Source organism: Gadus morhua, chromosome 8, assembly GCF_902167405.1.
Source record: "Gadus morhua chromosome 8, gadMor3.0, whole genome shotgun sequence".
Lineage (NCBI taxonomy): Eukaryota > Metazoa > Chordata > Actinopteri > Gadiformes > Gadidae > Gadus > Gadus morhua.
In genome coordinates, this window is record NC_044055.1 from 867,374 (window position 1) to 891,653 (window position 24,280).

Consider the following 24,280-nt stretch of genomic DNA (forward strand, 5'->3'; position numbering starts at 1 on the left):
AGGGCCTGTTGGTTGGTTGTTCTTCTGGATGTTTAATTAAAAGGCAGCTCTTCTAAACACTCGTTTTTCTTGAGAAAACACACATTCTGTTCCCCCCCCTCCGAGCTTGCTCTTCTAGGCCGTACAGTAAAAGCTGGTGGGTTGGGACAGGGAGAAGGACCTGTAGCTGATGACCGCAGGACTACAGGAATCGAACCAGGGTCACGACAAACGGCTTTGGCCTTTGTGGGGGAGAGCCTTACAAGGTGACCTCCCGAGCCAGCCAGACTGATTCATGCAGTCCAGTTTAAAGTCTGACCACTTTGTGAGCAAAGTTTTAACATGAGCATTCAGGCAATGTCTCTAGTCCACCTGTCTTTCCTCTATATTCATTCAGACAGGTGTTTATATTATTTCTTTATAATGTCAAGCCTGGCTGGGAGACATAAGTTCAACGGAGCATTGAGTGTTTTTTGACAACTGCTTATGAACCTTTCATTATCTTTATTCCTGTTTGGCCGTTACTTACGTAAATGTTTATTTGTTTACCTGTGGAGTTGTTGACACACCATTCTCTGGATGGATAAAGGATCGACTAATCTGACGACTAGGGGCTGGAAACACGAAGGATAGGGCGCCATCTGCTGGATCGACCCTGTTACTTTGACCTCATGCTGTTCCAGCAAATCAACAAGGACATCGTGGCAATCATAAACAATAAGAACACTAAAGTAATAATGTATGCGCTAGATATCGCAACATATTAATCTGAATAAATTAATCAGCTGAACGTAACAACCCACAAACACACACACACACAAAGGCACACACACACACACACACACACACACACACACACACACACACACACACACACACACACACACACACACACACACACACACACACACACACACACAGAGGCACACACACACACACACACACACACACACACACACACACACACACACACACACACACATACACACTATATACACAATACACAAAGATATAGATACCTAACTCACAAACATAGACAAAAAGATAGAAAGCTCCCATGAAGACGTTTATTTGTTTTGCATAATGGTGACTGACTTCTTGGAAACCACAAAGTCCCTATAGTCATTCACTATCAAGTTATGGTGACTTAACAACCAAAGAAGTCAACTAACGGTCATATAGTGTATCAATAACCAACATAAAGAGAGGAGGGATGGAATGTCAAAGAATAAACAGAGAAGCAGGCGTGTTACATTAAGAATAGCTACTTATATATGTATAGAGATATATCTTGGTTGGTTTGACAATCTGAATATTCTACTTATTAACTGTACAAAATTAAGATATTACAACAATGACAAAAAAAGGAAAAGGAATCCAGTATTGCATGTAGTCCGTGACGGCTCACTGTGTGCATTTTTGTCTCGAAAGCTGGTCACTCTGTAGGTCAGTGAGCACTAAAATCTAACCACTGGAGCATAACCAAGCAAGCGTACCAGTTAGAAGGGCAGACTGTGGCGAGCTGCCCTTGTGGTTCACCACGTTAGATCCCGGGGCAACAATTCTGCAGCCAATAGCAAGAGCAATTGCATATACCGTGTTTCACCAGAGATGGCGATATTGCTTCTCCTTACGGTTACTCTTTGGGAGAACCACCAACGCTGTGTTTAATTGCTCCCCAATGGCTTCCACTTCTCCAGATTTCAAAGTCCCCACCCGTAACCCTTACAAAGTGACCAAATTCGGATGTGTGTGTGTGTGCTGTTGTTAACGCCCTGAACTGAACAAAAGAAAGCAAAGCCATGTTAGCTGAGCACAATTGCACTGATATGGTAAAGCTCATCCCCTATAGATCTCCACAGAGAAGGAATACAACATACCATCTACCATGAGCAAAGCTGTGTTCACGCAAGATTTAACCTCACGCCTTTACATGCAGGCACGCACGCACACACAAACACACACATACACACACACACACACACACACACACACACACACACACACACACACACACACACACACACACACACACACACACACACACACACACACACACACACACACACACACACACACACATTATACCTTTGGATGATGCAGACCATTTAGAATTATTCAGAGCTAGAGCAGGATTTTTACAAAATATATGCTTATTGCTATTATGGCTATTTTATGGTTGTAGTCTACAATATCTATACTATCTAGGTGTCGTTAAACACAGGGGACCGGATCTGTTACAGAACAGATCCAGGGACATGATGTGAAGAGAAAGAGACTAATGTAAAGCTGAATGTAAGAGGTCCGGGAGAAACGTCACACGTTTCAGTTTTACAAAAATCCTGAGGGTTCTTTCAGCGCTTGCATATTCTTAACGTTTTCATTCGAACAGCAGAAAAAAAAACATAATTTAAAAAGAGAACAAAGATATTATTCTTTACAGCTACAGGATCCTGCCAGATTGTACAGTTTTTCCAGCCTTCTCATAAATTATCTATTTATGAAAAGGCACACAATTTATAAAGATATTACAGCTACAGCGTTTATCATCCGTCAATGCAGAGTCCTCATAGAAAATGTGAATATTTATGAGCAACCTGTGAGCGAGGATAGGAGGTAATGACTGTAAAATCCTTGTATCCTTATATGAACTACTTATGGTACTTCATATATAATGGCTCACTTTGCCTTTTCTGAGATCTTCAAATAATGAACGCAACTCATGTGCATGCCACCAGAAATATATACATAATGATCAAACAATGACATACTGACAATCAAACTATTAAAAAAAAGAAAAAAAAAGGGAATTTGCTGAATACATTTCTAGGTAGAGCACTATGAATAGGCCTTGGGTCTTTTGGTTAAAGTGGCAGAACAACACCTCCGCCCACCAGGGGGCAGTCCCACACCGCTTTGGGTTGCAGCAGCACCCTTCAGAGCGTGACCAGGGGCCGCGATCTCGCTACCCAGGCATACAGCGACGCTGAACATGCGACCCACGCAGCAAATACCCAAGCACACACATCGCTATGCAGACGAAAAACATAATCTAGCAAACAAACTTAAATTACTCTTCTCTAAACAAAAAGGCAATCTTAAAAAGCCAACACATATAGTATGTGAAGCCGGTGGGTAGTGACTGAAATGTGGGTTTATTGGCGGAACTCCAGATCGGCGAATCCAGTGAGTCCTACAAGTTTGTCTTTTGTCAGGTTGTGGTTATTTTATGATTCTTATAATAATAACATTGTAAATATTTTTGGTTCCTTACCTAATTGGGTTACAAAAAAGGGCAGATCATACACCTTTAAAACCCCAGGTTTATCTTGGCTACCACGGATGTGACAGAGTAGAAAGTTCACCAGATCAGTTACATGAACGGCCACAATACAAAACAATTCATGAATTATTGAACAGCTAACGCAGATAATGATGTCATGACTGCGAGAGGATAAATCGGTCATTCCTACGAACTATTTCTGTTCTCTGGAGTGACGGAGGGAGCAAGTGGCCACATAATACGTTACACCATCCTGTTTCAAATGCAGGATTTTTTTATGTGACCTCTTCCGGATCAGTCCATCATCCGGGTTCTTTCATCCACATTTCACATAAGAATCTCAAACCAGCGGAGATGACCAAAGAATGAAGGAGGCCCCACTCAAAACGGGGCAGTTTGGACAGGAGAGCAAAAGAGGGACACCTTCATCACGGCCGTTTTTGAAGTCCCAGAAGAATTCATCACATTTAGATTTTACTTTTAGAAAAAATAAAATGATGGGTCGCTCACTCCACAATTCTTCCTCTGCTGTTTAAATCCAGAGCAGTATGCGTAACGATAAATTAAAACTGTATCCCGCATGGCCACATATTATACTTACTCTATAAAAATAAAAATAAATACTGAATCACAGAAGTCAGTTGCGCTCAAGTCGTTCTGTTCAGCAGTAAGCGTGATTTCTGCTCCCTAAGCATAGTCTTAGAAGCGAAGCGGTCTCTTATCCCCGGAGAAACAGATACAGGATCAATATATACAACAGTGGCGTTTCCTTCCTGCGCAGACACACACACACACTGTTTCTTCAAGTGTTTTCAGATCTTCTGGACATGGACATGTGCTTCCCAGTCTTATTGCCATCAATAAGACTGATGTCATTAGTCTTATTGACGTCGATAAGACTAATGACATCAAGTAACCCCCCCCACCCCCCCTTCGGAGACCTTGCTTTTTCACAGCACCTGCCGCTGAACCCCCACACGTCACATGCTGGTTTCGCAGGGCTCCGTCACGGTGCCGTCCAGGCTGACGTGGTTCTCCACCCTCTCGTCTCCGTCCACAAACACCTCCGCGGCCCCCGCCTCTCCGCCCGGGCCGCCCGCCTCCTGGGCGCAGTTGAGCGGGCTGCCCTTCGGGGACACGGGGCTGGCGCTGGACACGGAGCCCTCCAGGTGGTTCTTCCCCCAGCGGCTGAGGCCCGGGGGCTGCCCCTCGCCCTCTGAGCCCCGGGCGCCGCTCTCCCCGCCCCCCTGGAAGCCGCTCAGAGAGGCCTTGCGGGCCTCGCCCTGCGGGGGGGCGCTGAGCGGGCCCTGGGCCCTGTGGGGGCCCTCGTCCGGCCGGGCGGAGGAGGAGGGGGAGGGGGTCGTGACGGGCCTCACCACGGCGATCAGGGACGCGTCGTCTTGGGCGCCCGGCGACTGGCCCTTCTGGGAGTTCCTCTTCCGGGGGGTGCCGTTGCCCCGCAGGGAGCCGCCGTGGGACCCCCCCTCCGCCGCCGCCCGTGTCATGGTGGCCGCCTCCCGCGTCCCGCCGCCGCCGCCCGCCGGACGGCCGCTGGGGACGAACTCGTAGAGCCCCTCCTTGATGACGGCGGCCTGGGCGCCCTCGGAGAGCCGGCGGCCGGACCCCAGAGAGGTGATCTGGCTGAGGTCCAGGGGAGGGGGGACGCGCTGCTGCCGGGCGCCCCCCCCGGGGGGCTGGCTGGCTTGCTCCCCCAGGGGCGACTCCCTGAGGGGGCCCAGCTCGCTGATGGGCATCTCCCGGACCTGGAGGTGGTGCCCCGACGCCGAGGCCACCACCTTCATCTCCATCTGCTCGTCCCCGCCCCGGCCGGCAGTCATCTTGTTGTAGGTGTCCTCGAGCCCCTGGGCGCTCAGGGTCTGGGGGTTGGCCCGGAACGGCGACGGCTTCAGGCGCTCGGGGGACCCCAGCTGCCCCACCTCCTTGTACCGGTTGGGCTGGGAGCGCGCGGGGCTGACGGCGTCGGCGTTGGAGTAGTGTTTGTGGTAGCTCCAGCGGCTGGGCGACAGGTGGTTGTCCACGGGACACTTGCCCTCCTGGTGCTCACCCTTCTCCACCAGCACGTCGGTGAGCTCCATGCTTCGGGTGAAGGCGTCCTTCATGTTCATGGACACGATGCTGCCGTTCCTCTTGGCGCGCTCCAGCGCCTCCCGCCTCTTGATGGCCTTCTCCTGCCGCTTCTGCTCGCGGTAGAACTCGGAGAAGTTGTTGACGATGATGGGGATGGGCAGAGCGATGACCAGCACGCCGGCGATGCAGCACAGCCCGCCCACGATCTTGCCCAGCAGCGTCTGCGGGTAGATGTCGCCGTAGCCCACGGTGGTCATGGTGATGGTGGCCCACCAGAAGGAGGCGGGGATGCTGGTGAACTTGGTGGCGTCCTCGTCCTTCTCGGCGAAGAACACCAGGCTGGAGAAGATCATGATGCCCATGGCCAGGAACAGGATGAGCAGGCCCAGCTCGTTGTAGCTCCTCCTCAGGGTGAAGCCCAGCGACTGCAGGCCCGTGGAGTGACGGGCCAGCTTCAGGATCCTCAGGATCCTCATGATGCGGAAGATCTGCACCACGCGGCGCACGTTCTGGAACTGCAGCACGCTCTTGTTGGACTCGGTGAGGAACAGCGTGACGTAGTAGGGCAGGATGGCCAGCAGGTCGATGACGTTCAGCGGCGCCTTGATGAAGTCCCACTTGTTGGGCGCCGAGAGCAGGCGCAGAACGTACTCCATGGTGAACCAGGCGATGCACACCGCCTCCACGTGGGCCAGGCTGGGGTTGTCGTTGAAGTGGCCGAACTCGTCCACCACCTGCAGCTCCGGCAGGGTGTTGAGGGACAGGGAGATGGTGGACATGATGATGAACAGGATGGAGATTAAGGCCAGGAGCTGGAAGACAGAGCACACCAACGCGGAGGTTGTTATCATGGCTTACGTTATTTTTGACAGTTTTCTCAAAAGTAGGGTGATAGACGGTTCAGCAGAACTGCAAGCTAACATGGATACAAAATAGTAAGAGTAAGAGTATTATTCTGATATTTTATGAGGTAAATCTGACATTATGTTTAATGATAGTAGTGCTACATGGTTTAAAGATGGACACATGGGATAATCCTTTATAATTGTTTGTCTAATTATTATTGTCGTATGATGTTTACAGAGAAATGTGCAAATAAGGGTATAATCCCACACTATCTGTATTTGCGCATTTTCTTTTGTCACAACAACTCAACTTCCTCCATCATTCTGTCTGGACCAGACAATTTGCGTACAGGGCCGCTTCGACCAACTGATATTGCTCTCAATAGCCACTTATTGCAGGAGTCCCTTTTCACACAGGCAATGTCGTCGTAGGACAACCCCAGGTGTCAACTCGGGATACTAATTACGTAGAATTCCCTCAATCTACCCGGGAAGCAGAATTATCTTCTCCAGCTTAGTCCACTATGTGTATCTTTCTACATTAAAGGGGTAGCCCCAGTGTTGAGTGACACCTGTGTTGACCTATCAGGAAGCCTCTGTGGACAGGGTTAATTGATGAGCTGCCCTTTCCCTAATGAACCACGGTTTTTCCGTGGGCAATTTTACGTTTTTCCACGAGGGTGCGCTGAAAGTAGCAGATTATTGCTTGATTCTTCCTGCTGGGGGAGGAAAGAATGAGTAACCACTTCTAACCTCCCTCTATCCGTCCTATAAGTAGCAACACAATCCTATTACAATTATCCCAACATGTCCTACCAAGTGCCACCGGGAGAAACTACTCATTGGCTGCAGAGGCTTAACAACCTGAGTGACCTGCACTCACACTCCTGTCCCAACAGAGCCTCCTGCACAATGCGTTACGGGGAGGAAATATCACATAATGCACCCAAAATCACTGCAATTCCAGATCCATTTTAATTATATGTATTGCTGTAGTTATTATGCTTTTTATTGAAGCGCTGCACAGCTAACAAAGTTGATTAATCACAATTAAAAGTAGTAAAATACCTTCCTGAGTTTAAAACTAAACTAAACACAATTCAAACAAAAACATGACTCTATTTTCTCAATGTCCATGGACTTGATTTCAAAACGTAACAAGTATGCTTGTCCGTCTAAACCATTGTGATTCATCTCAATGAAAACCTTGAGCTTGCCTCAGCTAAAGGTGGCATGCATGGGGTGGCACGCAGGTGGAAGTCACCTTAGCGGCAGCAGAGGTCATGGGGGGGTGCTGCCAGAAGACACAATAAGCCACCAGACATCTGCTCTGATGACGCTGCTGCACACGGAAACGCTCCGGAGCCCAAGAGAGGCGGAGTCTGGGGCGAGGGCACGTCTTACTGACATGAACACACGCACTACAGTTAGATTGCCTTTGATCAAGCCTTTGATATGCCTTTGATCATATCGCTGAGGCTTAAAAGCCCTTGTTTATGATAAATAACAGCTAATAGCTTTAAAGGATTCGCAAACTATATTGGATCAATGTCTGTATTAGGCCTATACAATCTGAGATGGATTTTTCTAGCTGAATAGAAACCAATGGCACGATCACAATAAGTTGTTCTATGAACTTAAATGACCTAATTATAGCTTTAAGCTTCACTATTTACCTGCAGCTTAGCGGACTATAAGGCACATTAACGCGTTGCCTGCATGCCACTTGAGACTTATTGCACTGTTTGGGTTTTCTCCTACTCGAATAAATACAATAAAAGTAACATTCTGAATTACATATTCAAGATTGGGGTAAAGAAACCTGGGCCCCGAGATTAACCAAAGACTAAAATCAAACTCAATAAACTAAATTCAAACACAAGGATTGTAAAATTATGGTCATGGAAGAAGTCACAAAATTGTTTTTTTTTAATAGACTCTTTACTGCTTTTTTTGTAATGGTTTACTTTAAATTTGCCTACTAAATTCAGATTTGAACTCACAATTATCTTTGTATCCTTGATTGTGCTACTACAACCATAGTTAGGGGTGACTTCCATGAAATCATATACTCCATAGCCATAGTCATAGTAAGTATGAATAGGGATTTAGCAATAAATATTGAACAAGACATCATTTTTAAACCAAGCTAATCATGCTTAAGGCTATATCTGCTATGGAATTCAGGGATTCAAAATATATATCTCTTTTTCTAAATTTCAATTACAACCTCAACCTCGACTATTCACATTTATTGGGGGAGATTCGGCTGATTAAACTCCTATGTTGCATTGCTGCTTGACTGCATGACTTTACTGTACTGCTCCACTGCTGCCCATATATTGGCGGGCTGTGGAGAACATAATTAAGGTAATGCACACTAAATGGTTCTGTAGAAAAAGGGATGTCATGTTCAGTTTTAAGATCAAAAAATGCGGGCATTCAACTTATTTTTTTACTCTTTCTTTGACATTTTGTCATAAGGACTCATGACGGTTGACACCTCTTGTGACACTCAAACCAAACCTATGTTCAGTTGAAGTACAGTTTAAGATAGATTTCTATAAAAGCCCTAATTTAACCTATCCTCTAAAGACTGATAATAATAAAATAGAATCGCAGTAAAAAAGCTTATGATATCTCCATGCATTGAACTGCGACCAGGGAGTATTCATGAACAGTGTACAACAAGCTTCTTTCAATCTCCTGACTGAAAGCGTGAGCAGGCTTCCTGCAACTGCACCACGTTGTCACCCTTTGAGGGCAAACAATTAACACCTGCTTCTGGATGCCATTAAAGAGAATAAATATTTTGGAAACATATACCCCAGGTGTGTGTGTGTGCGTATGTGTATGCATAGGTGTGTGTGTGTGTAAGAGAAAGTAGCACTGTAACGCACAGACGGTGTCTTAATGGCTTAATGAAGGCCCTGTGCGCCCTTGAAGTCCCCGTGCCAGATTAAAGCTCCCTGGAACACCCAAGCTGCTTTAGACGCCTGCGCTGAGTTTGGCATTAGAAAAAGTTGATCAAAACTACAACCCAAAGACACGCATGCTGTGTTAACGAGATAACCTCCTCACTTGCACCAATTCGGATCTGATGCAATGTTTCAAAATTCTAAATAATACGTTTTAATTACTGTGTGAGTGGTCCTAATCTGTCTATAGAGTTGGGTTCTCTCTCTCTTCCTACCCATGTTATTCAAAATCGTCCCAAACATGGCTGACTCTCTTTCTTTCCCTTCCCCTGAGTTCTTGCATCACCCGTCACATGATGGATGATGCAACATCTCGAGCACAATTTATGGCCAACAATTCAATGCATTGACTAAAGTAACCCGAGAATATACACATTTTATAGGCCTATATAAACAATTGGCTAAAAATACAAGTCAAACTGTGACCATGAATCGTTGTAGGAGTACTACTTCAAAGATCGAGCTACAGGAAAGATAAAGATCTGTTTGCAAAAATAAAATATAAAGATATGTATAAACAACTTTAGAAGACAGTTGGTGCAAAATGATTTGTGACTCATGCAGAAGTAGATGAGAATGCCTTATAAGCAATGTCATACAGAACTTGACAAAGCCTTAAATATGTGGTCACCGCCACTTCCCTTGGCCCACACCTAAGTGGACTGTTCTGTCTTTGACTTGGCTCAAAGCTAACTCGTCGACCATTAAGTCAACGACGTTAACCAAACCTGCTACAGTGATCCAGTGTTCCAGTGAACGCAGCTACTACAGTTTCCTTGTTAGTCTAAAAGTCAATGTCTGTAAGACACATCAATGGAACAGGACTAAGCAGTCGAGCTAAATGGGTATCATTTGCAGTCATCGACTCGACATGAAGAACACACACACATGAACTCCTCCAGTCCACAAAGTGGTCTTGCTGACAGAGAAATTGTGTGTTTTATTAGAGAGTACTCGGACCGTGCCAAAGGCTCCATTAGGTAAGAGCGGGCTGAGGGGGCGTCTTTATGCCAACGCCAGTTACTCCTCTATAGGTTTGGATTTTGAAGATTGCTAAGCTAGCATGGTCTGTGTGTTCATCAGTACCACCAGAGATGGCACGTCTTTGGAGTGACATTTGGGGACATGGCTCAATGGACATAAGGAAACAAGGAAACAAGGAAAGACAGAGGTTTGAAAGAAAGAATGAGGAAAGAATGAAAGAAAGAAGGAAATATTTAATGAATGAAAGAAAGAAAGAAGGAAGAATGAATGCAAGAAGGAAAGAAGGCAAGATAGGAATCGAGAAAGGTAATAACGAGGCAATAGCATCCAACAGGGTGGAAGGAGGGTGAGGAGGGGCTAACAGGAGGGAAGGAGGCATAGAAGGGGCTAACAGGAGGGAAGGAGGCATAGAAGGGGCTAACAGGAGGGAAGGAGGAGGAAGCCAGGAAAGGAGCAGCCAGCTTAATCAGACTCAGCAGGAAATATGAGCCTGTCTTGATCGATAGCTGGAGGTATTTCTGGAAGTAGGAGACACAGGATCTTTCAGATGGCCTGGGTTTCCGAGGAGTTCACATCGGACATGGATAGGGGGAAGTGCTTCGTTCTTCTTGGGTCTCTGGTTGCTGGTCGGTTTTTCTCTCTGTACCAAACGGAAGCAGTGTTCCAATATGTTTGCATCCTGTTTGTTGGAACTCAAATGATCCTACAGAAATATAATTCCACCTATGTCTGTTTAACCGCAGATATCGGAAAACTCTGAATACTGTTCCCATCCTCCATCCATCCAGCCATCATCCATGATCAATCCTTCATCCATCCATTAATCATCCATCACCCATTCATAAATCATCGATCAATCATCTTTGGATCTAGATGCAATTCAAACTCTTTTCTGGAATCTAGATACAATCAAAATGTACAAAAGGTGGAATCTAGTCATTTCTCTCATTGAAAGATGGGCCAATGTGAGGGAAAGTGTATTTGGGAGATTATTTTTGGAATGCTTTTAAACAGGTGGGTATTGAGAGAGAGAGAGAGAGAGAGAGAGAGAGAGAGAGAGAGAGAGAGAGAGAGAGAGAGAGAGAGAGAGAGAGAGAGAGAGAGAGAGAGAGAGAGAGAGAGAGAGAGAGAGAGAGGGTGTGAGAGAGAGAGAGAGAGAGAGAGAGAGAGAGAGAGAGAGAGAGAGAGAGAGAGAGAGAGAGAGAGAGAGAGAGGGTGAGAGAGAAAGAGAGAGAGAGAGGGTGTTAAAAAAAGAACACACTCTATCTGTATCATTAGTCCTTAGCAGGGGGCATAGCCTATGTGTGTGTGTGTGTGTGTGTGTGTGTGTGTGTGTGTGTGTGTGTGTGTGTGTGTGTGTGTGTGTGTGTGTGTGTGTGTTAGTGTGTGTTATAAATAATACGCTCATGTAAACACTCACACACAACACACAGCGACACAGAGAGAGTAAACAGGAAAGCGGCATTTATGATGATAGTGATTATTCACCAGTGGCTCTTCTTAGCGGTCTGAGTGACACTGCTCTCTAATCACACATATAATGGGCAGCTACCTCAACCCCACCATACTGAACCATACAGAGCCATACAGAACCAATCAGAACCATACAGAACCATACAGAACCAATCAGAACCATATAGAACCATACTGAACGATACAGAACCAATCAGAACCAATCAGAACCATACAGAACCAATCAGAAACATATAGAACCATACTGAACCAATCAGAACCATACAGAACCAATTAGAACCATACAGAACCAATCAGAAACATATAGAACCATACTGAAGAATACAGAACCAATCAGAACCATACTGAACCATACAGAACCAATCAGAACCATACAGAACCAATCAGAACCATACAGAACCAATCAGAAACATATAGAACCATACTGAACCATACAGAATCAATCAGAACCATACAGAACCAATCAGAACCATACAGAGCCATACAGAACCAATCAGAAACATATAGAACCATACTGAACCATACAGAATCAATCAGAACCATACAGAATCAATCAGAACCATACTGAACCATATATAACCATACAGAACCAATCAGAACCATACAGAACCATACCCCCACCATACCTCAATACCTCCACCTCCACCATACCCCCACCATACCTCAATACCTCCACCTCCACCATACCCCCACCATACCTCAATACCCCCACCATACCTCAATACCCCCACCATACCTCAATACCTCCACCATACCTCAATACCTCCACCATACCTCAATACCCCCACCATACCTCAATACCTCCACCATACCTCAATACCCCCACCATACCTCAATACCCCCACCATACCTCAATACCTCCACCATACCTCAATACCCCCACCATACCTCAATACCCCCACCATACCTCAATACCTCCACCATACCTCAATACCTCCACCATACCTCAATACCTCCACCATACCTCAATACCTCCACCATACCTCAATACCTCCACCATACCTCAATACCCCCGCCATACCTCAATACCCCCACCATACCTCAATACCCCCACCATACCTCAATACCTCCACCATACCTCAATACCTCCACCATACCTCAATACCCCCACCATACCTCAATACCTCCACCATACCTCAATACCCCCACCATACCTCAATACCTCCACCATACCTCAATACCCCCACCATACCTCAATACCCCCACCATACCTCAATACCTCCACCATACCTCAATACCTCCACCATACCTCAATACCTCCACCATACCTCAATACCCCCACCATACCTCAATACCCCCACCATACCTCAATACCTCCACCATACCTCAATACCCCCACCATACCTCAATACCCTGACCATACCTCAATACCCCCACCATACCTCAATACCCCCACCATACCTCAATACCTCCACCATACCTCAATACCTCCACCATACCTCAATACCTCCACCATACCTCAATACCTCCACCATACCTCAATACCTCCACCATACCTCAATACCTCCACCATACCTCAATACCCCCACCATACCTCAATACCCCCACCATACCTCAATACCCCCACCATACCTCAATACCCCCACCATACCTCAATACCCTGACCATACCTCAATACCCCCACCATACCTCAATACCCCCACCATACCTCAATACCCCCACCATACCTCAATACCTCCACCATACCTCAATACCTCCACCATACCTCAATACCTCCACCATACCTCAATACCTCCACCATACCTCAATACCTCCACCATACCTCAATACCTCCACCATACCTCAATACCTCCACCATACCTCAATACCTCCACCATACCTCAATACCTCCACCATACCTCAATACCTCCACCATACCTCAATACCCCCACCATAGCTCAATTAAGTTGTTTTTCTTAACCCCAATATAAAGATACTGGTTGTCGTTTCTGTCCTGATAACTGAATCAAGCAGTGAACCATTCTGTTCAAATGGCTTTCTGCGAGAGGTGTCAATGCACGGTGATGGCTGTACATTTTGGTTTGATACGAATACATGAATCTGCAATATATTATATATACCAATGCAGATCCTCAACCACTGTATTGCATATGAACATTCTCTATGACCTAAATGAATCCTACCAGTGTCCTGATGATGGATCACACCATGATAGCTCCGTGTCACCACAGCTGTGTTTCTCCGACACCCAGTGGGGGCCATTAACTAGTGGCTTGGCCCGAGATGTCCTTTGGAGCTAAGTGCAGCACTGTGACATATGCAGCGCACGCCCGCACGAGCGCACGTACGCGCGCGCGCACGCACATACGCTCCCACAACATTATCAGTCATCAGTTACCTTCCACAAAAGCTTTAATGCTTATCACATAACTAGGACTGATTGATATTGGACATGATATTAGGATGTTGTTTTTTTCCCAGGTGTATAGAAATAAAATAAACTATTAATTACTCCTACTGGCTTAATGGCGTCTGCTCACATGGACCCTCACCTCCACCACCGGGGGGGGTGGGGGGTGGGTGCTCCACCACTGGGGGGGGTGGGTGCTCCACCACCGGGGGGGGTGGGTGCTCCACCACCGGGGGGGGGCTGGGTGCTCCACCACCGGGGGGGGGGTGGGTGCTCCACCACCGGGGGGGGGCTGGGTGCTCCACCACCGGGGGGGGCTGGGTGCTCCACCACCGGGGGGGGGTGGGTGCTCCACCACCGGGGGGGGGTGGGGGGATGCTCCACCACCGGGGGGCTGGGTGCTCCACCACCGGGGGGGGGGTGGGTGCTCCACCGCTGGGCGTTGGAGCGCTACAGCAGCAGATGGAAGTCCAAAGCCCCGCTCTGTGACGGTTCAGATTCCTAATCTAGTTATACCCCAGCAGGGCAAACACCATCGCAGACTGAACTGTGCTCAATGTGTCCATGTATCAGTTCAGAGGGGAGTTGTTATTATAATGAGGTGGTTTGTACAAAGAAGACCAAATAAGAGTGCTAGAGTGTGTATGATATACAGGGAATCTGGCTTTGACAAAACAAGGATACGTAACTGTGTCTATATACAGCATATATATATATATATATATATATATATATATATATATAGATATATATATATATATATATGAGAGACAGATGTGATATCAAAACGGCCAATGATTCAGACCTGGTATTAAGTCCATTAATAGCATTGTGGCAAGACCTTTGACAAGGAGTTCTTTACCTTCCCTGACTCTCTCTCTCCCTCTCTCTCTCTCTCTCTCCCTCTCTCTCTCTCTCTCTCTCTCTCTCTCTCTCTCTCTCTCTCTCTCTCTCTCTCTCTCTCTCTCTCTCTCTCCCCCCCCTCCCTCTCTCTCTCCCTCCCCCCCCCCCCCCCTCTCTCTCTCTCTCTCTCTCTCTCTCTCTCTCTCTCTCTCTCTCTCTCTCTCTCTCTCTCTCTCTCTCTCTCTCTCTCTCTCTCTCTCTCTCTCTCTCTCTCTCTCTCTCTCTCTCTCATTGCCCCAATACATGCTCTCCAGGCCAGACAGCACGCGGTCTGAGACAGCACAACCCCTGACAACAGTTATCCTATTTGCAGCAATGGCCCTGGTAAAAGCCCCAAAGGAGATTACCTCCCTCCCTCTCGGCCCACATATCTCTCTCTCCCCCCCCCCTCTCTCTCTCTCTCTCTCTCTCTCTCTCTCTCTCTCTCTCTCTCTCTCTCTCTCTCTCTCTCTCTCTCTCTCTCTCTCTCTCTCTCTCTCTCTCTCTCTCTCTCTCCCTCCCTCCCTCCCTCCCTCCCTCCCTCCCTCTCTCCCTCTCTCTCTCTCTCTCTCTCTCTCTCTCTCTCTCTCTCTCTCTCTCTGGATACGGGTGACTATGCATTGTCACATCAGATTGCCCCTCCTCTCATGGTGACCCCCCACCTCACCAGCCTCACCAGCCCCATCCGCCCCTCCGCCTCAGCCTCGGCCTCAGCCTCAGCCTCGGCCTCAGACGCTCAGGCCCTGCCGGGTGATCCCGCTGATGATCCTGCGTTGTCTTGTGTTCATGGTTCAGCGTCCGCTCCGGCACTCTTTGGTTTTACTATTTTAATGTCATCCCACTCCTGTCTTTATGTAAAGATAGTATTGCTAGTTTTAAAGATGCTATTTAAATAGCCCTCACTTAAATGAATTGGTGATGGGCATGTGTGAATATATCTTTAGTTTTTATACACCTACACTGACTTGCTGCTACAATTCTTCAAAGGACACAAAACATTCACAAATGTGGATCAGGAAGGGAATAAGAAGATTACACGGATTATGTAAACAATGAATGAAACAAATCTCTCTTGTTTGGACTTTTAATATGATGTGTCTTAAAATAGCCAGGAGCGACAGTCCATCTGGTGTGTGTGTGTGCGTGTCTCTCTCTCTCTCTCTCTCTCTCTCTTTCTGTCTGTCTGTCTGTCTGTCAGTGTGTGTCTCTCTTTCTATCTGTCTGTCTCTCTGTCCTTCAGTATGTGTGCATGTGTATGTGAATGTGCGTGTGTGTGTGTGTGTGTGTGCATACGCATGTGTGTGTATCATGTGTGTGTGTGCACGTGTGTGTTTGTGCACGTGTCTATGTGCGTGCGTGCATGTGTGAGTGTGCAAATGTATCATTGTGTTTGTTTGTGTGTGTATGAGTGTGTTAACCTTTCCAGCGATCCTGTCATTCAGACCACCACTATCCTTATCTGTTGCATCAGTGTCAGCGCGTCTGACGGAAAGAGTGAACGCCCTCAGGGGGTCTACTGTACATGGACGTTCCCATAACAGTTGGCATGGAAACCAGCCTATCACTCTAGGCTATTATATATTTAACAACTATTGGCCGAAAGCGGTGTGAATAGTGGGGGATAGCCCTAGTTTGAGATCTCAATCATTGGATATTGCCCAATATCAAGAGATAGCAAAACCAAACATATTGCGCCATCTTAGGAGGTCCACGTGTAGCATGTACTAATATATATACAGTGGTAGATTGCATGACCGTACCACAAAACAGTATCCAGGTCAATTTAGATGGCATTGATATAAATTAATGACGTAAATACAAATCTATGTATTGTCATGATATTCTCACCCTTATCAATAGTATTCCAGCTGCTCTATATTGCATTGGGACTCCAGATACACAACACGCTGAATAGCGGTGTGCTTTTCAGGAGATTAGAAAAGTAACAACAACACACAACGAGCAGATCCAAGACACGCATCATGACTTGTATAAAGCGGGCTGTGGGCCTGTAGCCAGCGATCAATCCCCAGCAGAGGACTTCCAGGCTGGACAAAGCAACTCCTTTGGCTCTGTCTGCTATTCCCAATAAGGCAGTGACCAATACCAAAGGCTTATTCCACGTCCCGGCCCATTCAGGGCCTATTGCGATCTGATGTGACATGTGTCATGGACGACTTGTTTGGTACCATCAGCATCTACCACATTTCCCTGTCTTGCATTATTTAAAGGGCTGCTGATTATAAATGACCCCAATGCTCAATCAGTAGAATCACTATTGTTGTTTATGCCGATGAGTTAACTTGCCGGTTATTTTAGTGTTTAGACTGCATTCATAAACATTGCCTAGATTGCAGCTTTTGAGATCAATGCGGTTTAGTGTGAGCCTTTGCATCACACCGAGAGGAATCAGTTTGGTCCCGAAGTGCCGTCCCTTTCATGTAATGTTGAGAGTATTGATAGTATTTCTCCGTTCATTGATAAGATGGGGTGCACAGATGCTGGAAAAATAACCCCAATGTAAGCTTTGATTCCACAGTTCAAACAGAGATTGACTTTTAGGACATCAAAGACAAGCGCCTCACCACGTCAGCACTTTGAGCAGCAGACTCTGTGGTGTTCCCGGAAGCTAGATGTTATTAACAGCTAACACTTACAGGAAACAAACAAATGGCCTCAAATCGAGTTGAAATTTGGTTTTTCCTGTGTTTTCTCATGAGGACGTTTCAAACGATAATGAGGATGTGGAACATCCGATTAATGGGTGTCCCACTAAAACCCTGTGGAAAGAGATCCGTGCAAAAGTTTATAATGACAACTGATTTTGCTTGTATTACCAAACGTCTGAAAATGACGTTCCTCGTCAATATCACATTAAGTTACAGCTGAAACATAAAGTTGCTGGTACGCTCAATACATCTTTTTAAAGGAATGTATCCTGTTCTTAAGTTGCCCAGGTCGACCAGGTGCAGGCTACTTATCTCTCTCTCTCTCTCCTACCCCACCCCCCTCTTCGTCTCTCTGTCTCTCTCATTGCTTCATAGGTCAAAGAGGATTAGGTGACCGACGGCACTCCAATGGTGGAGCGGGCTCTCTGGTCGACCACTCTGTTAAGGATATTTAGGTGTCGGGTGTGAGGGTAAGATAGGGTTAGTTAGGGGTAGGTGTTAGGGTTAGGCAGGGGTCGGTGTTAGGGTAAGGTAGGTGAAGAAAGGGTTAGGTAGGGACAGCAGTTAGGCTAAGGTAGGTAAGGTGTTAGGGTTAGGGCGAGCTAGGGAAGCCGACTGACCTGGTCCTACCAGTGAAAAGCGCATTGATTGATTCTTATTTAAAGAGGGGGGGGATGGGGGATAACGACTGTACACAATATTTCTTGTCAAACATGAGAGAGAGACCAGAGATGAGAGGAGACAACAGGAGGAGAGACAAAGAGATATAAGGAGAGAACCAAGGATAATGGATGAGAGGAGAGGAGGAGGAGATGCTGAGGAGAGCAGGAGATGAGAAGAGGAGAGGAGAGGAGGAGAGGAGAGGATAGTAGAGACTGAGAGAAGGAGGGGAGGAGAGGAGAGCTGAGGAGTGGAGACCGTGTTGCGTTGCGTCGTACCTTGGCCGCCAGCGAGGAGCCGGGTTTCTCCAGGAGGTCCCAGAGCTTCTGCCTCTTGTCCGGGCAGCAGCCGTGCTCCTCCACGTCGCCGTCCTTCTCCCGCAGCGTCTCGGCCTCGCGCCGCAGCTCCTCGTTCATCTGCTCCTTCTTCTGGTGGTAGCGCGCCTGGCAGCAGGACTCCAGGTAGATCTCGTCGATGCCCCAGTAGTCCAGCTCCTGGCCGAAGGACAGCGCGCACATCTCCTCCATCATGTGCAGCTTGCCCGTGCGGTAGAAGTTGAGGATGGAGGAGAAGGCGCCCGGGTGGCGGTCGAAGAAGTACTCGCTGTCGTTCAGGCTGTAGTCGTCGCAGATCTCCAGCAGCGACTCGTGGGTGTTGCAGTCGCGCAGCCGGCCCAGCCGCGTGCGGGGCAGGCGGTCCAGGGTCCGCCACAGCACCTCGTGGACCAGGCCGCCCACGTTGAGGCGCACGCGCCGCGAGCGCGCCTTGATGCGGATGATGTCGATGGGCTCGGGCGGCAGGAAGGGCGCCGGCGGCCCGCTCCACTGCTTGGCCTTGCCCGCCGTGGCGTTGGGGCCGCCGCCGTAGACGCCGCGGTCGCTCATGGTGGCGAGGAGGTGGAGAGGAGGTCAGGGGTTCGGTCTGTCTGGGAGGGGGGGGGAGGTGAGGGTGAGGGTGGGGGGAGGGTGAGGGTGAGGGTGAGGACGGTGTGTGGCCGCTCACTCAGAGCGCGGGGGGCAGGTGGGGTCCATGGCCCGGCTGGAAGAGAGGGGGGGGGGGGGGGGGGGTGAGTTCACTGTCTGCGAGGACTGAACGGAATGGAACACAGCGTGGTTAACGTCTCAGAGTTGAGTAAAGGGAGCTGGGTGGTTTTTCATTGTTTTGGGTTTTTGGGACTTCAGATGTTGAGTCATTATTGAACGGTTAGGCTGTATGGTTTCCCAACGGCTACGGCCTTGGGGAATGATGTGGTATGATCTTTAACAACATCCTACTACTTGAAAACAGCCAATACTCAACCTTTTTTTTGTGTATTCACAAAATCATTGAAAGCATTTGCTGTCACTACTTCCTCTTTAAATCTTATTGCATTTTAGACAAGACGTGAAAAATGTCAAAAAGTTAAAAAGTTAAAATAGGAAACTGTTAAAACCACTTGCATGAATAAAACGTGGGCTATAAAGTATTGTACCCTATGTTGGATACCATTAGAGGTCATTGGATTATTGTTTTTTCGGTCATTCACAATATCGATGCACATTAACCGCAACAACAAAAAAAGGAAAATGAATGGACGAATTTCACATTTCACTTCTCGGCCCCAAGGGGATTTCTGTCGCTATTTCCACTGTTCCCTGCCTGCTGGAGAATTAGTAGCCCTGTGTGGGCGTTGAGTTTATCTGCTTGTATAAGAAGAGTCCCTAAATCCCCGATAGGTATTAGGCTTCCGTTACGCTCCTTGGTGCGTCCCTGGGTTAATTATAGACTAGAGCGTCTTTCTACACCTGCTGCTGAGACACCATAGGACACACACACACACACACACACACACACACACACACACACACACACACACACACACACACACACACACACACACACACACACACACACACACACACACACACACTTACGTAGGGTACTAAGCGGCTACCTATCTCACGTCACGCCTTCCTCGGACCCTGGCCATGACCCCCCCATCCCCCCTCCAAACACACATAAAGCACGCATTCAATTATATTACCTGAATAATAACAACACAATTAATGATAATAATAGTAATAATAATTTCAAAAAATCTAAGAATGAGTATAGGAATTCAACTATTTTGTCATGATAAGTGTCTGATACTTAGTGTGGATTTATTAGGAGATGGTAGAATACCAGTTGGATACCGTTTAGCTTATTAAAACAATTACAGTCCTATAGCTCATTAAACGAGTTAATCAGACCCGAATTCACAGATCGTCTGGAACCTGAACCATCTCCAACTAAGTAAGAGCCTTATTCCTAATCAGTTGTCCAAGATTAAGAACAGCATTAGCTTCACAAGTTTACCTTGAAATGTCATGATATGATTAAGACACTACTTTAAAGTGCAGGTATTCTTTTATGTTCTTGTAAGATAGAGATTTGATATAATATCGACCCGCAAGTATCATCTAAGAAAGCCTTCCACAGCCGTCATAGATCCATAACTACTGCGCGCCGAGCTGATTGGAGTTGGACCCATGGATGAATACAGTGAATGACTTTGTACCTGCGTAAAAGTTGCTGTCTTTCTCTCTTCAACCCCAACTCTTCGTCTCCACGGGGTGCACGTCCAGGACGCAGAGTTATCCAAGCTTTGGCTTCGCGTCCCATCCGATCCCGGCTGCCCGCCTCCTGTAAGCACACAGACTATTGTCTCTGCTCCACATGTTTCGGGGGTCGCGATCTTCGTGGATAACAGTAAGAACACCTAGGGCAGGGGTGGTGACCTTTGCCGGATCGTCAACATCCTGCAAACTCGGGCCAAAGCGCCGATCGCCATGAAGAAATTAAAAAAGAAGGACCCACTGAGACGCTGCGCTGTGAATCTGATGCCCTGGGGGGAACAGCTACCGTCCGAGCGTGTAAAAATAAAAGGATAAGTGCGCGGAGGGAGGGAGGGAGCGAGGGAGGGAGAGCAGGGGCTAATTGGATTGGAGCGTATAGGCCTGCATCACCAAGGACAGCTCCCGTCCAGAGCCCGCTGCACTCCGGCCAGCTCGCAGATCGATGCGTGAAAAGAAGGCGAATAGATCAGTCTCTATCTTACGACAACTTTCTGCTTGTTTGCAGGACTGTGCTTCGTTAAAAGGAGTGGATGATGTCAGTGGAATTCACCCATGATAGCTGTACAAGTTGACTGCATCAAAACAGAACAAACGAATGCATAAAAGCGTTAGAGGTCAATACGAACTATTTACACAGAATGGAAGATATATAGCCTATGTTATAATATGCTACACGTGTATTTCCTCTAAACAGGTAATACGCTTCCTATGGGACATTATCCACATGAATGCATCCACAACAGCCTCATTAAAACACATACGGAAATCAACTCTCATTAGGTCCAAAACCCACCTTCATTGCATTCAATTCAATATATACGTGTTTTTATTTTTACTGATATACAATGGAATGATAAAAGCAAGGGTATGAATGAAAGTCTGAAGGTGAGAGTGCAGACTATTCTGTAGTGAATGGGAAGTAACCTTCATAAGCTTTGATGTCCAGGGTCAATTCTTCATTAGTTTTCATATGAGTGTGGTCATATTGATTAAGGACGCATCCCCCTCCCATGTCTACGTGGCAGCTTCGTTTAAGGCCTATAAATAGACAATATAGACTTGAGGTCATTCTAACCCGGTTCCCATGCATTCTACAAGGCAATTCAGTGCGTTATCCAGGCGCCTCCATAGCGCCACCCGCGGACACCGGAGGTGGTGCACGCTATTTTATGTTAAAACTCAACGTATTCCAGGGTTTGCACAAAAAAAGAGCGCATTGCTAAAGTGTACTCCTGGCGACAGATTTTCGCTGATGAAAATGTGTGCTTGTGCTAGAGTATAAATATATAAATATCTGCAATACTGCAAGTAGATGGCGCTGTTGAGATGTATCAAATGGTATCAAAGTAAATAGGCCCTTACCAGAGGCGTTGTAGTAGGGGTGAACCGCGGGGTGCATCAGGACGTTCATCATGGTTTAGACCCCTCATTAACTTAATGAGCGGGGGCTGTTTCCCCCCCCAGTGTTGCTCCTCTCTAGTAGGACCTGTTCTTATGGTGCGTTCCAGAGCCCATCCAAAGCAATGGGATGTGGGACTTATCCTACCTGAACTGTACCAGCTCCTACTTGGTGAAGTGGGGGTAGGTCGATCACCCCCAGTTCACTAGTAGGAGGTTCCACTTCGACGGTGGGATGTTCCTCTTCCACAGGCATTCCAGTGCCCTGTTCTCAGTTGGAGGTAGGTTGAGTCCCGCGTCCCACAGGTTTGGATGGGCTCTGGAACGCACCATTAGCCTTCACCATTCCCTCAAAACACTTCAGAGTTGTTGGAATATGTTGTCATTATATACATTTTATAGGTTTAACACACACACTCTGAAGAACACCCTGACTGACCTCAGAGCTCCTCAGTTCCATAAAACCCCCCCCCTTGTTCAAAGGTTAAAGGTCAGCTGTTCACTGCCATAGGTCTCCAGATATTTGATAGGCCTGGCTCTGGAGTGGTGAGATACATGAAGGCTCAGTGTTGGCTAGGCTGAGGTGAGGCTGGTGACCGTGGTGAGGCTGGAGGCCGTGTGGAGGCTGGTGAGATGACCATGTGGAGGCTGGAGGCCGTGTGGAGGCCGGTGAGATGACCATGTGGAGGCTGGGGACCGTGTGGAGGCTGGTGAGATGACCATGTGGAGGCTGAGGCTGGGGACCGTGTGGAGGCTGGAGGCTGGTGACGGTGGTGAGGCTGGAGGCCGTGTGGAGGCTGGTGAGATGACCGTGTGGAGGCTGGAGGCCGTGTGGAGGCTGGTGAGATGACCATGTGGAGGCTGGAGGCCGTGTGGAGGCTGGTGAGATGACCATGTGGAGGCTGGTGACCTTGTGGAGGCTGAGGCTGGTGACCGTGGTGAGGCTGGGGACCGTATGGAGGCTGGGGACCTTGTGGAGGCTGGGGACCGTGTGGAGGCTGGGGACCGTGTGGAGGCTGGGGACCTTGTGGAGGCTGGGGACCGTGTGGAGGCTGGGGACCTTGTGGAGGCTGAGGCTGGTGACCGTGTGGAGGCTGAGGCTGGTGACCGTGTGGAGGCTGGGGACCGTGTGGAGGCTGGGGACCGTGCTGAGGCTGGGGACCGTGTGGAGGCTGAGGCTGGGGACCGTGTGGAGGCTGGGGACCGTGGTGAGGCTGGTGACTTTAGAAACGGGGCAGGAAGGCCTCTTGTTTTTAATTTATTCATCAATAAATCCTGTTTTGAATAAGTTGTTGATGTTCTTTGATGATCCCACGATGTTTCTATGACAACACAGGTAAGACGTCCTCGGTGTGTTGAGGCGTATAGTCATACTCAGGGGCGCCGCTAGGGATTTTGGGCCCCATGAAAAGAATGAAACTTAGTGTCATTATTTTTTCTGTATTATAATTTCATCATCATTAGGGGCCTCTCTGGGCCCCCCTCCATCATGGGCCCCTAGAATCCGTCTCCTTTACCCCCCCTTTTCGGCGCCCCTGGTCATACTCAATGTAGTGTAAGCGAATTTGTGCGTTTTGGCAGTGCAAGTAGTACAACACATTGTAAAAGCGAAGCTATAAACTAATACCAGATTAAATAAACAAAAATAGCGAAACAAGAAGAATATACAAAATTGGTGAAAATTTGTACAAATAAACACTGCAAATTATAATATACAGCAGTAGTGCAAAGTAAAGTATGTTCTTCTGAAGTTTATTATAATGTATTTTACCTGGTTTACTCCATATACGCTTTGCCTTGTTAACCAACATGGTAATCTTTCAAGTTCTCTTAAATGAAAATTGCGTATCCGCGTAAAGTTTCATGTTTTTTCCTACCTGTCATTTTTACAATTGTTATCTTGTGTTTAGTTATACAAATAGGAACAGATTAAACATACATGTTTGTTCTTGCTTGAGTAAAGCTTTTAGAATGGGCCAGCGACAAATGTGGGCCATATACGAACAAACTTTAAGTTGTCAGCGTGGGAACAGAGAGAAGAGATACGAGTGGAGCGAGGGGCCTTCCGGACGTTTTATCTTGGCTTTATGTTCG

At 47.4% G+C, this 24,280-nt stretch overlaps 1 protein-coding gene across 1 annotated transcript; it reads right to left on the reverse strand.

The window, feature by feature from the left end:
- Positions 1–1,024: 1,024 nt before the first annotated feature.
- On the reverse strand, positions 1,025–21,164 carry LOC115549389 (potassium voltage-gated channel subfamily B member 2). The gene is made up of 3 exons (XM_030364537.1): positions 20,731–21,164; positions 18,470–19,229; positions 1,025–6,162 (listed from the first exon to the last, which is right to left on the reverse strand). The coding sequence occupies exons 2-3, from the start codon at positions 19,073–19,075 to the stop codon at positions 4,243–4,245; spliced, it is 2,526 nt and encodes an 841-aa protein (XP_030220397.1). The 5' UTR covers positions 19,076–19,229; positions 20,731–21,164; the 3' UTR covers positions 1,025–4,242.
- Between the last annotated feature and the right edge of the window lie 3,116 nt (positions 21,165–24,280).